This window comes from Protopterus annectens, chromosome 6.part0, assembly GCF_019279795.1.
Source record: "Protopterus annectens isolate FY-2018-M chromosome 6.part0, PAN1.0, whole genome shotgun sequence".
NCBI lineage: Eukaryota > Metazoa > Chordata > Ceratodontiformes > Protopteridae > Protopterus > Protopterus annectens.
In genome coordinates this window covers 1,968,500,006-1,968,515,348 of record NC_056737.1, presented here as the reverse complement: position 1 = coordinate 1,968,515,348, position 15,343 = coordinate 1,968,500,006, and the positions used below count along the sequence as shown (strand labels likewise).

General features: G+C 43.9%; 1 protein-coding gene across 1 annotated transcript in view; it reads right to left on the bottom strand.

Annotated features, from left to right (window-relative positions):
- Positions 1-600: 600 nt before the first annotated feature.
- CWC22 (CWC22 spliceosome associated protein homolog) overlaps positions 601-15,343 on the bottom strand; it is a 2,826,743-nt gene continuing 2,812,000 nt past the window's right edge. The window contains exon 16 of the mRNA XM_044073714.1: positions 601-798. Coding sequence (XP_043929649.1) covers positions 601-798 — 198 coding nt within the window. The remainder of the gene's footprint in view (positions 799-15,343) is intronic.

The following is a 15,343-nucleotide window of genomic DNA, read 5'->3' as shown; positions in this document are numbered from 1 at the left end:
ACACACACTATAGTATCAGAAACTAAATTTTCAATAACTATAAGAACTATAGAACTATAAGAACTTTTAACAAAAATAACTACCTTATCTGTCAATAACAGTTTTCTCTGGTCCGAGCTCTCTTAACGATGTGACCCGTTGCAGCGGCAAATTAGATCTGAGTAATGGCAGGGAGGATTGTGGGATATAGCCTGGTCTCGAGCTTCTCTAAGATGCAGAGCTTTGCTATGCGGCCGACTCGGAGCCGAGGATCGGCTCCGAACCCGTGTGTAAGAACAAACGGCGAGATTGAACATTCTCACATTAAATGTGTTTTATTGTTTTAACATAGTGGCACTCTGTATTTTTAAGTGAATCTGGAAGTGCCACATAGAAAAAAGAAAACACAGATTCTGTACACAGATATCTGCGGTTAGTAAAACATACTGTAATCAAAATCTTTAACCTTGGTAATTTATAATACAGCAGGGTAGAAGTAAACAATGTACAAGTTATATATTAATGCAGAGAAAACTGCAAATCCAGAAAGTATCAAGTTAGCAGTGGTTATCAGTTATATAATGGAAATCTCCAACACACAGGCTACCAAAATTACTTAAATCACTTTCCCACATTACTCCAATGATTTCGCACTTCACAACTTACACTCCATGGGATTGAGTCAGTGTAGAAAAGATGAGCAAACATTTTTGCAACGTTACGCAGCTTGTTTGTTTCCAGCCGATGAATGGTATCATATTGCTCCTTAAAAATCACTTCAAAAGCTTCCATGTAGTCCTTCTTCAGCACACAGAATCTCTGAAAAATAGCAAAACATAGTCTCTAAAAAGCGTATGTGCCGAACTTGAGAGTCTTGTTCCCTTAACTCCATCTCATCCCCCTCCCAAATTCTGATACTATTCAAATAACATATACAAACTTAACATATCAGCTACCTGCAAGAAAGCAGTCTGCAATGGATATACAGTTCACAGTTTTTCTTCTGATATCCCCAGCACAGTACCATTCTGAAAAATCTTTAGCTACCATGCTCAAGGATGAGTCTCCTACGAACACATATCATGATACCATGTAGTGAACTATGACTCTATAGCTAGCCAATGCTTTCCATTGTCACTCTTATATTATGATATTAAGTGAGCACAGCTGAAAGACAAGTATAAAACTGCATACCTGCCTATCTACAAATTATTTACACTGATAAAGTGTGGAAAGCCCACAAAAAGACATGTAGACAATGGAAGGATAATGAGCAGCCACTGTAGAAGACCTTCTTAAAAAATCAATTGACATGATGGAAAACAACAGATAAAATTCTTACAGTACTGCTTAGTCGATGGAGGAACCAAAGGTAAATGATTAGGTTCATCCTCTCCATAAAATATAATTCTACACATTTTTTTTCAGAAGTTCCCAAACTTGCCAGCCCACAACCGGACATTACTTTCCAATTACATAACAAAGCTTAAACCATGAACTAATCAGTTTGCCCACAATCAGTACAAAGTACATTTCTTGAAAATCAAAAACTAATACAGCCGTGTATAAGTATGCATGCTATAAAGTAAAGCTGTGTAAGTACATTTACCACAATAGTACAAGCTTGAAATATCACTGCTGAAGTTGCCTTAGCTATATGCAGAGGATATAATAGTTTTCCAAGCTTCACGGGCAGCATACAAGCATTCAAATAGTAACTCAACTCGAGGAAAGCTGAAGGAAAAACAGTGGTTGGGCAGCCAAGCTCTTCAGTGCTTTAATGCCAATTGACAGTAGACAGCTAGTACTTGAAAAGGTCAATGTTGGGAAAATTAAAGTTATGTACTTAACATAATTACAGATCCATGCTTGTTTGCTTCAGTCTTTCCCCAACAGATGGGTTATCCAATGCATCAAGGATCTGACTTTGGCCACTCAGACATTGGATCCAAGCCAGAGGCTTCTCTCCTTATCCATAATCCTCTATACCTGGCAAAATACCTCAGATTGAGTTTGCCCATACTTAATAAAATAATTATACAGTAAGATCATAAGGAAACACTGCCAGTAAAGAAGAGCACATGGGTAAGCCACTGGAAAGAACAGCTGTGTAAAATCTTACCATAACCATAGATGTCGTTTTTCTTCCATGTTGCAGTATTCTCAACAATTGGGTCCTCTCTCTTGCAACGAACGTCCAGCCAGTATACAAATGTTTGTAGTCACTGCTGGGTATGTGGGATGTCTGATGTTAGCCTAGGAAATGTGGGTCATAAAAGTGACATCTGCATGTACCAGATCTCAGAAATGAGTGCTCCAGTCAGACCTCAGCCCACGAAAACCATGCAAGTCCAATGCCATCCAGTAAAGTGAAGAAGAGGGGAAGGAGGTGGGAAGGAATGCTGCAACATGGAAGACAAGGACATCTATGGTTATGGTAAGATTTTGCACAACTATTCTATGTCCTTCTATTCTCATGTTGCAGTATTCTCAACACTTGGGTGAGTGCCAAAGCTCACTGGGAAAAAGAGGGTGGTGGCTTGGAAATATTTTCTATAAATCCATGCAGGACTGCCCTGGCAAATCCAGCCCTGGATTTGGAAATGTTGTCCAATTTGTAGTGCTTGGTGAAGGTGTGAACAGAAGTCCATGTAGCTGCCTCTAAAATTGTGGCAGTGTCCAAAACTTTAAAGAAAGCTCCAGATGAAGCCATAGGTCTAGTGGAGTGTGCTTTGACTGTTGACCCTACATATTCCCCATGGTATGCATGGTAGAAAGAAATCGCTCTGGAAATCCAGGCTGAAATTGTCTGCTTTGTTACAGCTTTCCCCAAGCAACTGGTCTGACTTTCTGACGGTGCAGCGGTAGCGTTGTCACCTCACAGTAAGAGGTTCTCTGGTTAGATTCTTGGTTGGAGTCTTCATGTCCTCCCTGCATTTGGGTGGGTTTCCTCCCATGTTACAAAGACATGCGTCTGAAGCATTTCTCCCCAAACCTTCACTGAAAATTGGCTTTGTTCCAAGTAGGGCTGTCCTGGTTAACAAATGTTAAATAAATAAAAAATAAATAGGTTTGGTTTTGTCCAGATAGAAAGTACAGTTGTGTACACTTGCCATAAATGTAGATGTTTGAGTGTATTCACTGTTGCAGTCCTTACAAAATGGGTTATCCGGTCTCTGGTAGCCCGCAGTCGGCCAGAATACCAAAGTACTTAGTATAAGACGTCGGCTGCCCTCGGAATAGGCCTGACGTCAGGACACCAGGTACGAAAGGAGGCAGCCGATGCCATTTCCTCAGTTTTTCTTGCCTTAACAGTCAGGAGCCCCCAAAAAGGGTTAGACCAGGGAAAGAAAAAATCCAGTCTGTGTCCTAGGAATAAAAAAAAAAAAAGGGGGGTTGGAAGGGGGGGAAACCAGGACTGCAACAGTGAATACAGTCGAACATCTACATTTATGGTAAGTGTACAGAAATGTACTATGTTCATTGTGTTTCACTGTTGCAGTTCTTACAAAATGGGTTGATTCCCAAAGCCCAGGAAAAAAACAAAAGGGAGGAGGAACACCCACTGTTTAAGGGTTGGTGACGATGCCCTGCAACACTGCAGTGGCAAAACCAGCCCTGGATTTAGAAAACAAAGGTAAACTGTAATGTTTTGTGAAGTGTGGACAGAAGACCAGGTAGCTGCTTCCAAGATGTCCCTAGTAGGTACACTTCTTAAAAACGCTGCTGAGGTAGAGGCTGCTCTAGTAGAATGGGTCCTAATACTCTGTGGAGGACCCCTGCCATGTTGTAACAAAAGTGAATACAATGAGCAATCCACTTAGAAATGTTCTGCTTAGAAATAGCTTTGCCCTGAGCCCCAGGAGCAAAACTGACCAACAACTGATCAGACTTTCGAAAAGGTCCTGTCCAGGTAAAATCTAAGCTGTCTATGCACATCCAGGGAGTGCAGTAACCTCTCTCCTTTATTCTGAGGATTAGGAAAGAAGGTAGGCAGGTGAATAGACTGGTTAAGAGTCAGGCTAGAAACCACCTTAGGCATGAAGGAGGGATTACTTCGAAGAGAAACACGATCTGCATGGAAGATGATAAAAGGCTCTACTGCCATTAAGGCCTGCAGCTCAGAAACTCTTCTAGATGAAGTAATGGCCAAGAGAAAAGCAGTCTTCCAAGAGAGAAACTTCAAATATGTTGAGGCAGCTGGTTCAAAAGGAGGCAGAGTAAGTTTCTCAAGTACAAAATTAAGATCCCAAGCAGGAGTAGGCGCCCTTCTGGGAAGCTTTAAATTGCTAGCTCCCGAGGAACTGTTTCATCAAAAGATAAGAGAAAATGGGCTGCTCAAAAGAACAATGAGCAGAAATAGCTGAAGCATGGATCTTGACAGAAGAAAAGGAAAGTCCACCATTAAGCAAGCCTGCCAGAGAGTCAAGAATAAGAGGAAGAGAAGGTTGAGAAGGGTCTTCCCCTCTAGACTGCATCCAGATGGAAAATCTTTTCCACTTATCTGCGTCAGATTTCCTAGTGCTAGGCCTCCTGACCTCACGAAGGACCTCAACTACCTGTTGGGAAAGGTTCAAAGTATGAGCTAGGCTGCCAAATGCAGAGTCTGAAGATGAGGATGCAGAATTTTTCCCCCGTGCTGAACCAAGAGGTCTGGTATCAGGGACAGATGCCAAGGATGAAACTGGGAGAGACTGCAAAGTAGTAGATACCAATGCTGCCTGAGCCAGTCTGGAGCTATGACGATGGCCCTTAGTTTTTCGTTCCTTATCTTTAACAACATCCTGGGAAGAAAAGGCAGAGGAGGGAATGCATAAATTGAGAGCTGTGTCCAGAGGAAGGGCAGCGCATCCACTTTCCAATTTTTGTTGCGATGGTCCCTGGTGCAAAAGGTTGGAAGAAGGTGGTTGGTTGGAGATGAGAAGAGATCCACCTGGGGAGTGCCCCAACGTTGAATGATGCGTTAGAAGATGATCTTGTTCAGTTGCCACTTGTGAGGGTCCAGGGCTTGCCTGTTCAACCGGTCTGCCAAGGTGTTGAGCCTTCCTGGAAGAAACTGAGCTATCAGATGAATGCCCATGGAAGCTGCTATGGACCATAGTATCATACTTTGTCTGCACAGGGGATAAGAGCGAGTCCCTCCCTGCTTGTTGATGTACCACATGATTGTGGTGTTGTCTGTGCTGACTAGAAGAGTACCAGGAGATAGAAGATGCTTGAAAGCTATTAAGGCCTGCTGTACTGCTATCAATTCCTTCAGATTTGTGCAAATGCACCTGTTAAAAGTTCCAAATCCCCTGAATGCATCTGCCGTCTAGATACGCCCCCCCAAGCGTAGTCTGAGGCATCTGTTTTGAGAATCTGGCTGGCAGAAGGTGGACAGAAAGGCATGCCTTTGTTCTGTGCACGGGCTGTCGCCCACCAAAGGAACTCTGTCTGCAGGCAGGGAATCAGAGGAAGTATCAAGTCCAAATCCTGAGTGTGTTGACACCAAAGGTTTTTTGAGGTACCACTGTATTTTCCTCATATGCATTCTAGCATATGGAATCATAAGAATACATGAAGCCATGAATCCCAGGGCTTGCAGGAATTGCCTTGCACAGAGCTGGGTCATGCTTGCCAAATTCTTGAAGTAATTCGAAAGATCCATTTGTTTCTCTTGAGGGAGGAATACCATCTGGGCGGCTGTGTTCAGGCTTGCTCCCAGGAGTACAATCTCCCTTGTGGGCACCAATTTTGACTTCTTTTAGTTGATGGCATAGCCCAAAGAGGCGAGAAGATTCTTTACTCCTTCAGACGTTGCTCTGGAGTGTGTGCCTGAATAAGACAATCATCAAAGTAATGGTAAATTTGAATGTGTTTTTTGTCTGCAAAAAGCAATGACTGGAGCCAGGCATTTTGTAAAAACTCTGGGAGCAGTAGATAAGCCAAAGGGCAGTGCAGAGAATTGGAAGTGCCTGTTCCCCACCCTGAAGCGAAGGAACTGCCTGCAGCTTTCCCTTATTGGGATGTGGAGATAAGCTTCTTTGAGATCCAAGGTCACCACCCAGGAATCCTTGGCCAGCATTGGCAGCAACTGCTGAAGAGTGAGCATTCTGAACTGGGGAATCACCAGAAAAGTGTTGAGAATGGAAAAATCCAGAATAGGGTGCCAAGTGACCCCTTTTTTGGGAACCAGGAAAAGGCTTGAGTAGAAACCCTGGCCTATCTGCAGTGCAGGAACTGGCTCTATTGCTCCCAGGTTTAGCAAAGAAAAAAACTTGTTTTTCTGCTTCTGCCCTATGATTTGTGGAGATATCTGGGTACCCTTGGAGAGCAGGGAAGGTGTGAAAAGAGAACTTGTAGCCTTGAGATACTACCTTGAGCACCCATTTGTCTGTAATGGTGGGCCAAACATCTGCAAAAATGGCTAACCTTCTCCCCAAAGGAAATCCTGGGCCCACAGAGGCAGGCACGGGAAGACCGGAGCCATTGGGAATGCTTGCTTTGGGAAGCTTGCTTAGAACTCCCCGATTTTGAAGAGGAAACCTGCCAGTGCATGGTCTTTTGAGGGGTGGAAGCCTGTTCCCTAGAAGACCTGTAACCCCTAGACCTAGTACGACCCTGCTTACTAGGGTCAGGAAAAGTCCAATTCTTAGAAGGATAATGTCTACTAAAATGAGGAGGCTGAACTTGCAGAAAATCCTTAACAGTTTGCATATATTTGGCCTTATCCTCCAACTTCTTCAACACCTCTTCTGCTTTGCTACCAAAAAGACTGAACTTGTGCAAAGGTACAGCCAGTAATTTAAATTTGACAGGTTCAGAAAGGGGCTGTTCCCTGAACCAAGCATGTCTTCTAATGACAGAACCAGTGGCTGCTGCCCTGCAATAAGCCACCAAAGTGTTGAAACCACAATGTAAAGAATGTTTAGTGACAAGAGTGGCAGAATTCAATAAATCATGCATGTCCTTACTCTCCATCAGGGAAGGAACACCAGCAAGTTTAGTCTTAATAGCCTCCAAAGTATGCTGCTGATACTTAAGCATATGAAAAAGACAATTAACAGACCTAATAGCAAGGGTGGAAGAGGTATAAACCTTTTTACCCCACCTATCCAAGGCCCTAGATACCATATCAGAAGGAACAGCATTTTTAGCAACCGTAGCTTTAACACCTTTAGGGCCTTGAGAAATAATCTCGGGATCAGCAGCAGTATTCTTGAAATGAAACTGATGTGAATCAGGACCACTATAATACCTGTCAGGCTTTCTGGGAGCAGGAGGAACAGAATTAGGAGTCAAAGAATTCTCCATAAAAACAACTTCTTCCAAAACCGGAGGGATACCCAAAGGCTTATGCTGAGGCAAATCCAAAAATTCCCTTACCTGTTTCTTAGATTGAGGGTAGTCCTGACTTTCCCATTTGAAATGCTCCCTAAGAGTATTCAGAGTATCTGCAAAAGAAAAAAACTTCTGGAGGGGAGGCAGAAGGTATGGAGTCTTCTGTATCAGAATCCTCAAAACCAGAAAAAAGTGGAGAGTTTCCCTCATCATCAGCAGAGTTGCTGGAAACCTGAGGCACAGAAAACTTCTGGGGACATTTCCCCAATCCTTTTAGAAGGAGGCGGCTGAGAGCTTTTGATAAGGTTCAAGAGATCACTAGCCATTTTCACCATCTGAGCCTGAGGCATTTGAGGGGAGGCTGACGCCTGCTTAGGCGTAGATTTTCGGCTGGAAGGCCTGCTAGAAAGCCGGAGGGACTCGGGAGGCCTAGTCACCACAGAAGTCTGGATTAAGGTCGTCAGTCTGGATCTGGTCTCCGGGTGGAGAAGAGAGGCCTCAGAAGCCGGCGCCTGTTTAGCGGCTCTGGATCCATCCAAGGCGGTGACTGGCAGAGGTCTGAACATCCGCGGACTGCAGGGGCGAAGAAAGCGCCTCACTGACTACCGCTGGGCTGACCAATTTAACAGGGATGTCGCCAGTTAATTTGACCCTAAGCCTGTCACGATCCTTATCCTTGCACTTCTTAGGAACAATTGAAGTCAAGAGACCAGAACACGCCATACCGACAAACTTAGGCTAAACTCCAAAATGCTTGAACAAAATCCTACCTCTACGGCGTAAGGTGGTTGTTGTTGTGTCTTTTGGCTTTTCCCGGTTAGGGGTCGCCACAGCGGAAGTCCTGTCCGCTAATGATTGGCAGTAGATTTTTACGTGCCGAGTCGCCAGCTCTGACACACAACCTTCAATGAAGGTACGCCCATTCACGCATGTCTCCACACAGAAGACAAACTAGCTGACAATCGAACAGGACGTCTTTACTGTGAGGCGACAACACTACCGCAGCACCACCACCGCAGTATCTCTACGGCGTAAGGTAAGCGGGTTGAAAGAAGCACAGAGAACACAATTAGAGATGTCGTGCCCAAGGCCCAAACAAATAATACAATAGGAATGAAAATCACGGTGTGGAATCTGTTTTCCACAGGCAAGACAGTTATTAACTTTCTCTGACATTCGTTAAAGCAGGTCCCCAACGGGGTACATAGCTGAGGATGTCTTCAACTAAGCAGTCGGAATACAAAAAGAAGGTACTTGGCCAACCGGCACATGTGCAAAAAGCTTCTGCTTCGGGCTCCACGGCAAGAAAGACTGAGGAAATGGCATCAGCTGCCTCCTTTTGTACCTGGCGTCCTGACGTCAGGCCTATTCCGAGGGCAGCCGTCATATACCAAGGACTTTGGTATTCTGGCCGACTGCAGGCTACCGGAGACGATAACCCATTTTGTAAGGACTGCAACAAAGAAACACGATGAACATCCTAAGCTGTCTATGCACATCAAGGGAATGCAACACTCTCTCACTGTCACCCTGAGGGTGAGCAAAAAAGGTGGGGAGGAAAATGGCTTGGTTTAAAGACAGTTCAATGACTACCTTGGGCATGAAGGAAGGGTTGGTCCTAAGGCTTACCCTGTTCCTTGAGAAAGATGAGGAAAGGGAGAATGGCCATGAGGGCCTGTAAATCAAATCTGACACTCTCCTAGCTGAAGTCAGGGCAACTAGTAGTACTGTTTTCTAAGTGCAGTGTTTCAGGGAGGCCCTGGAGGCTTGTTCAAAGGGAGCTTCTGTAAGCTTTTCCAAAACATAACTGAGGTCCCAGGGTGGAGGAATGGGTTTCCTGGGGGGCCTGAGATGCAAAACTCCCTTTAAGAACAGTTTAGCAGGCAATCGAGACGTCAGTGGGGGATCCAGAAGCAGGCAAGCTGAAACAGCAGCAAGGTAGGCTTTAATAGAGGAGTACGTCAAGCCTGACTGCAAGAGTTCACACACGTATGACAGCACCAAAAAGACATCACCCTGGAAAGGGTCCATCTGTCTGTAGACACCATAAAAAAAATCTTTTCCATTTAGACATAAAAGATCTCCTTGTATTAGGTTTCCTGGCCTCCTGCAGGACTGAAAACACATCCTCATTGTAAAGTGTTTGTAAGTGATCAGAATTCTATCACTCATAGGGAAAGATTCTGAGACTGCAGATGTGGGTATATTAGGGATCCCTTATCCTGTATGAAAAGGTCCACTCTGTGAGGTAACTTGTGGTGACTGCCCCTGGCTAAATGCAGAAGGAGGGGGAACCAGTGCTGTCCTGGCCAAAAGAGAGTCACCAACAAGAGTTTTGGTTTACCCTGTTGAATTTTCCGCAAAACTTTCTGAAGAAGTTTGGGGGGGGTGCATACAGAAACATCCCCTTCCAAGAGACTGAAAAGGTGTCTGTTGTCCTTGCGAGGGGATTTGTCAGCCTGGTGCAAAAGGACGGAAGCGGTCTGTTCATAGGGGAGGCAAACAGATCTATCTGAGGTATACTCCATGCATCAACATATCTCTGCGGAGCATCCATTTGTGGGACTGTGACATGGACCTGCTCAATGTGTCTGCATGTGTATTCTGTTCTGAAGGGATGTACACAGCCTGAAGTGTGTGATTCTCTGTGTTGAGGCAAGGTCCCACACTTGGAGAGCTAGTCTGCATAGCAAGTAGGATTTTGTTCTCCCCTGCTTGTTCACATATCACAGAACTACAGTGCTGTCTGTGAACAATTTTAGTGGGCCCTGTTTTATGTGAAAGGCCTTTAAGGCTAACACAATTGCTCTCATCTCTCTGATACTGACATATTCCTGTCTGAAGGAGTCTGGCCAAGTGCCCTGGACTTTCAGAGAACCCAGGACTGCTCCCCAACTCAGATCAGAGACAACCGCATACATCTCCTGCACTGGCAGGGTTGCAGCACACTTGGTCCACCCTCAATTGGATCAGTTTTTTCAAGCAAGAAAGGAAAGGGATTTTGTACTCTACAAGATGAGAGTGTTATGTCCATACATACCTCAGGTAACATTGTAGCTTACTCATGTGGAGCCGTGCCAATGGCAACATAGGAATGGTCAAGCCAAGTAACCCTGGAGTCTGAGATACTGCCTGGCAGTCATGTCTGTGGCTTGGAGGACAGTAAGTAGGTACTGCTTTAAACTTTCCACCTTTTGGGGTGGCAGGAAGGCCCTCATGGCATCCTTTCTTATCCTGCACCAGGAAAATCTGGTCCTGAGAGGGGGACAGGTAGCACTTGGGATAATCTATCTTGAATCCCAGTGGTTGAAAAAGTGAAATTACTGTATTTAAGTGGCTTTGCAGGTATTCTGTGCAGTCTGCCTAGATGAGCAGGTCGTCTAGCTAGGGGAAGATTTGAATCCCCAGGATCCTGCAGTAGGCCACCACTGGTGCAAAGCACTTTGTGAACACCCTTGCTGTTGTAGAAAGTCCGAAGGGCAGGGCACAGAATTGAAAATGTGAGGAGGCCACAGAAAAGTGTTGATATTTCCTCTAGCTGAGCCTTATTGGGCTGTGTAGATAGGCATCCTTGTATCCAAGGTAACAAAGACCTCGTGAGGAAAATTCAAGGGGAAGAGGGCCTGCAGAGTCAGCATTTGAAAAGTGGGCACCTGCAGATAGAGGTTGAGATGGAAAACATCTAAAATTGGGCTCCAGGGACCATCTTTTCTTGGGGCTAGAAACAGTCTTGAGAAGAAATTGTAGATCAGAGTGCAAATGATGTGTGTGCTATATCTTTAAGAAGCATGTCAAGGCTATAATATGCATGTATAAATTCCAGACATGTGCAATCCCTAGTACCATTTTGAAAAAGCAGCCAGGAGGAGAGCCTGCAAGATCTCAGTTGTTAATTTGTATACAAGTTACTTAAATTAAAGTCAGTAATCTTCTATAGTGATATATTTGTACAACATAAAACTGTTGAACAATACCCACAAAGTCTCTTCAATTGTGTCCTAGACAGGAGAGCAACATGGTGTCAGAACCGGGATTGAAGAGAACAACATTCAGAGCCGTGAGGTGCAGAGATGACAATGAATGTAAAATTAAGAGAAAAGAGTACAAACAGAGCCAGAAAAAAATTAAAGGTAATGAGAAATAGCACAAATTGTTAATTTGATACGAAAGACAAAAAAAGGCATTACAAGGCCACAAACAGCATTATTAAGCAAGCGGGAAGCACAAAATATTTGTTAACTAAAAAAAAATGTTTAAAATAAAAGTATTTGATGAAACAATTAACAGTAAAGCAAAAACGAGTATGTTTAAAGCAAAAATGAGTATGTCTGAGGCAAAACTGGGCATGTTTAGAGTAAAACAAGCACAAGAAACATACACTGGGCATGAAAAGGGCTTAAATGAGCAAAACTAATATAATAAGGGCATAAAGGGCACATTAAGTGAAAATAAAGCAAGGGGACTGCATGTGTTTTGGCAAATTGCTGTGTTTTAGCATAACTACAACTTTGTATTGTACCAAGGGCATAACTAAAGTTATTTTAAGCATCTCAAAGTGTGTAAATGTGCTTACAGACTGTGCTTATTACTGTGCGAGTATTGCAAAGAGTTTGTTGTGTGTAAAGTGCAACTATTTCGTGAAAAACAGTCAAAGTATAGCCATTTCGAAAAGTTTCTTGTGCTAGGTGTGTCAATTTGTAAAGTGCTGCCATTACAGTGTGTTTCTCGTACTGTAAAGAGTTGCCTAGCAAGGTACTGCCATTCTGGGGACATTTCAGTGTGCTGTATGCAGTTACTCGCAAAGTGCAGTTACTTCAAAGTATTACTGAGTTTTGGGCAAGAGATGTTCGATTAATTCGCATTGTGTTGTTACTCCATATGTTTCTTACACTGATAAGAAGTGACTCTTGCAAAACACGACATTACAAGAATATTACAGTGCCCAAGAGTTATTCAGTCGCATTGTAAAGTTGTTGAAATGCTTCTTAAAAGGATAAACGACTTTAGCAAAGTGATGGCAAATGAGTTTATACTTCTGCAAAGTAGTTTTGAAAGGCTAAAATGCTAAAGTGTCCAAGAAGTTTATTTTGCAAAGTTCAGTTGTTCAAAGGTACTGCGAGTTTCTCCATTAGCATAATTTCAAAAAGCCCAAAAGGTATAAATTCAGAAATGCAAAGGCACTGGACAAAATTACAAATACTAGCATAAATTTCTGGCATATGTGCATGAGTGTATGTTTGTGCTTATTTGCAAAATTCTTCACTGGTATGTGTTAATACGGCAGACGGATTTCGAAAACCCTTACCACTTGTATTTGATCAGAATATTGCAGACAATTGGAGAATATCTGAGCAAAATACAACATTTTTATACAAGCAGCTTATGCAGATAAAGATGCATGCACCAGTGCATTCATTTTGCTAAACCCAAAGTGATTGCTAAAAGGAAAGCTGTTTTCCAGGAAAGGAATTTTAAATCTGCAGTTGCATCTGGCTCGAAAAGAGGAAGAGAGAGTTTCTCCAAGACAAAGTTAAGGTCCCAGGCTGGAGTTGGAGCTCTCCTTAGTGGCCTTAAATTTTTGACCCCTCTGAGGAACTGCTTGAGCAGTGGGTGAGAGAAGAGGGGAGGGCTCTGTGCTATAATGAGCTGAAATGGCAGAGGCATGAATTTTGATGGAGGAAAAGGACAAGCCCTTATGATGCATCTCAGTCAAATATTGTAGAATCTGAGGTAAATTGGGCACTGCTGCGCTCATCCCTTGAGACTGGTTCCAGGTACAAAATCTTTTTCATTTTGCAGCATAGGATTTTCTAGTACTAGGCCTCCTAGCCTCTAAAACAATATCCATCACTGATTTACTGAGAGGTGGTAAAGGAGAGATTAGGTAATTAGCCAGGCTGCTAGGTTCAGGGTTTGCAGCTGAGGGTGCAGAATCTGGTTCTCCTGCTGAGACAACAAGGAATGAGTCTGAGGCAGGTGCCATGGGGCCAAGCATGACACACTGCGCAGGAGGGGGTTACCAGTGCTGGCGTGGCCAGTCTGGTGCAATAAAAATCGTCCTTGGCTTGTCCTGTTTGATCTTTAGTAGTACCTTGGAGAGCAGAGGCAGAGAAGGAAAGGCATAAACAGATAGGTTTTTCCAGCTGAGGGATAGAGCATCCACTTTTCAAGCTAGTTTGTGGGGAATCCTTGTGCAAAATTTGTCCAATTGATGGTTCTGGAGGGAGGCAAACAGGTCTATATCTGGGGCTCCCACATTTGCTTGTCAACATGTTGAAAATCCTTGGTTCCAGTTTTCACTCGTGTGGGTCCATGAGGTTTCCTGCTTAATTCATCTGCCAGTGTATTTAGTTTTCCTGGCAGGAATTGAGCTTGTAGATTCACTTGGTAGCTCATGGCTAGTCTGCAGAGGGGGTAAGAGTGTGTACCCCCCTGCTTGTTTATGTACCACATGACAATGGTGTTGTCCATCTTTACCATTAGTTGTCCTGGAAGAATGTGGTCCTGTCAGAGCATTCTGTACAGCTAACACTTCCTTTTGATTTATGTGTAGGTGCATTTGACTTGGGTTCCATTTGCCCTGAATGCACTTCCTTGCCAGGTGAGCCCCCCCATGCATAGTCTGATGCATCCGTCGTTAAGGTTTGGGCAGCAGGGAGTAGTGTGAATGATAGTCCCTTGTTTTGGTGGCAGGCCTCTGCCCACCAAAGGAACTCTAGGCATAGGCAAGGTAGGATAGGAATCATAGCTTCTAGACCCTGTGAATGTTGACATCATAGGCTTTTGAGATACCATTGCAGTTTCCTCATATGCAGCCTTGCATAGGGAATTAGAAGAATGCAGGAGGCCATGAACCCCAAGGCTTGCAGTATTTGCCTTGCAGATAAAGTACAGTTTTGTACCCACCATAAATGTAGATGTTAGAGTGTATACCCTGCTGCAGTCATCACACTTTGGGTTATCCTGCCGTCAGGCGGTCCCGCAGTTGGCACGAATTCCAAAGTCTTGGTCCGGCGTCGGTTGCTGTCGCTTCTTCCCTGACGTCAGAGCGCCAGGGGTATATCAGAGGCATCCAACGCCATTTTCTTCAGTTTTTCTTGCCCCAGATGTCAGGTGCCCCTAATAGGTAGGCAAAAAAAAAAAAAAAAAAAAAAAATATATATATATATATATATATATATAAATACATATGCATATAGCTATATGGGAAAAATAAAACAAAACCCTTAGGCACAAGCAAATACACCCCAGAGGTAGTATAGAATAGAGTGGTAGAGATAAGTACAGCTAGTTTAGAGGGGATGGAGGGAGGGCAGCCTGGACTGCAGCAGGGTATACACTCGAACATCTACATTTATGGTAGGTACAAAACTGTACTATATTCATCGTGTTACCCTGCTGCAGTCATCACACATGGGTAGAATCCCAAAGCTAAGGATGGGCGGTGGAGTCAAACAGGGTTAGAGGAGGCTAGAAGGCCCTGCAAAACTGCAGTGGCGAAGCCAACTCTAGTCTTAGAGTAAAGTGGTAAGTGGTAATGCTTGGTGAAGGTGTGTACTGAACTCCAAGTTGCAGCTTCCAGAATATCCTTGGTTGGCACCCCCCTGAGGAAGGCTGTAGACGTAGCTGCTGCCCTGGTAGAGTGGGGCCTTATGGTAGCAGGAACTGGTTTTCCATGGTGGGTGTAGCAAAAATGCATGCAATGTCCTATCCATTTGGAAATGGTTTGTTTTGAGATGGCCTTTACTTGTGATGCTGTAGCATATGATACAAAAAGCTGGTCAGATTTTCTGAAAAACCTTAGTTTTATCCAAGTAGTAACGTAGCTGCCTGTGAATGTCCAAGGAATGCAGGAGTCTTTCTCCTTTGTTCTATGGATTTGGAAAGAAGGTGGGTAAACGGATGGTTTGATTTAGAGCCACACTGGAAACCACCTTAGGCATAAAGGAGGGATTAGTTCGTAGAGAAACTCTGTCTTGATGAAAAATGCGGAAAGGCTCTACTGCCACTAGTGCCTGAAGTTCTGAAACTCTTCTAGCTG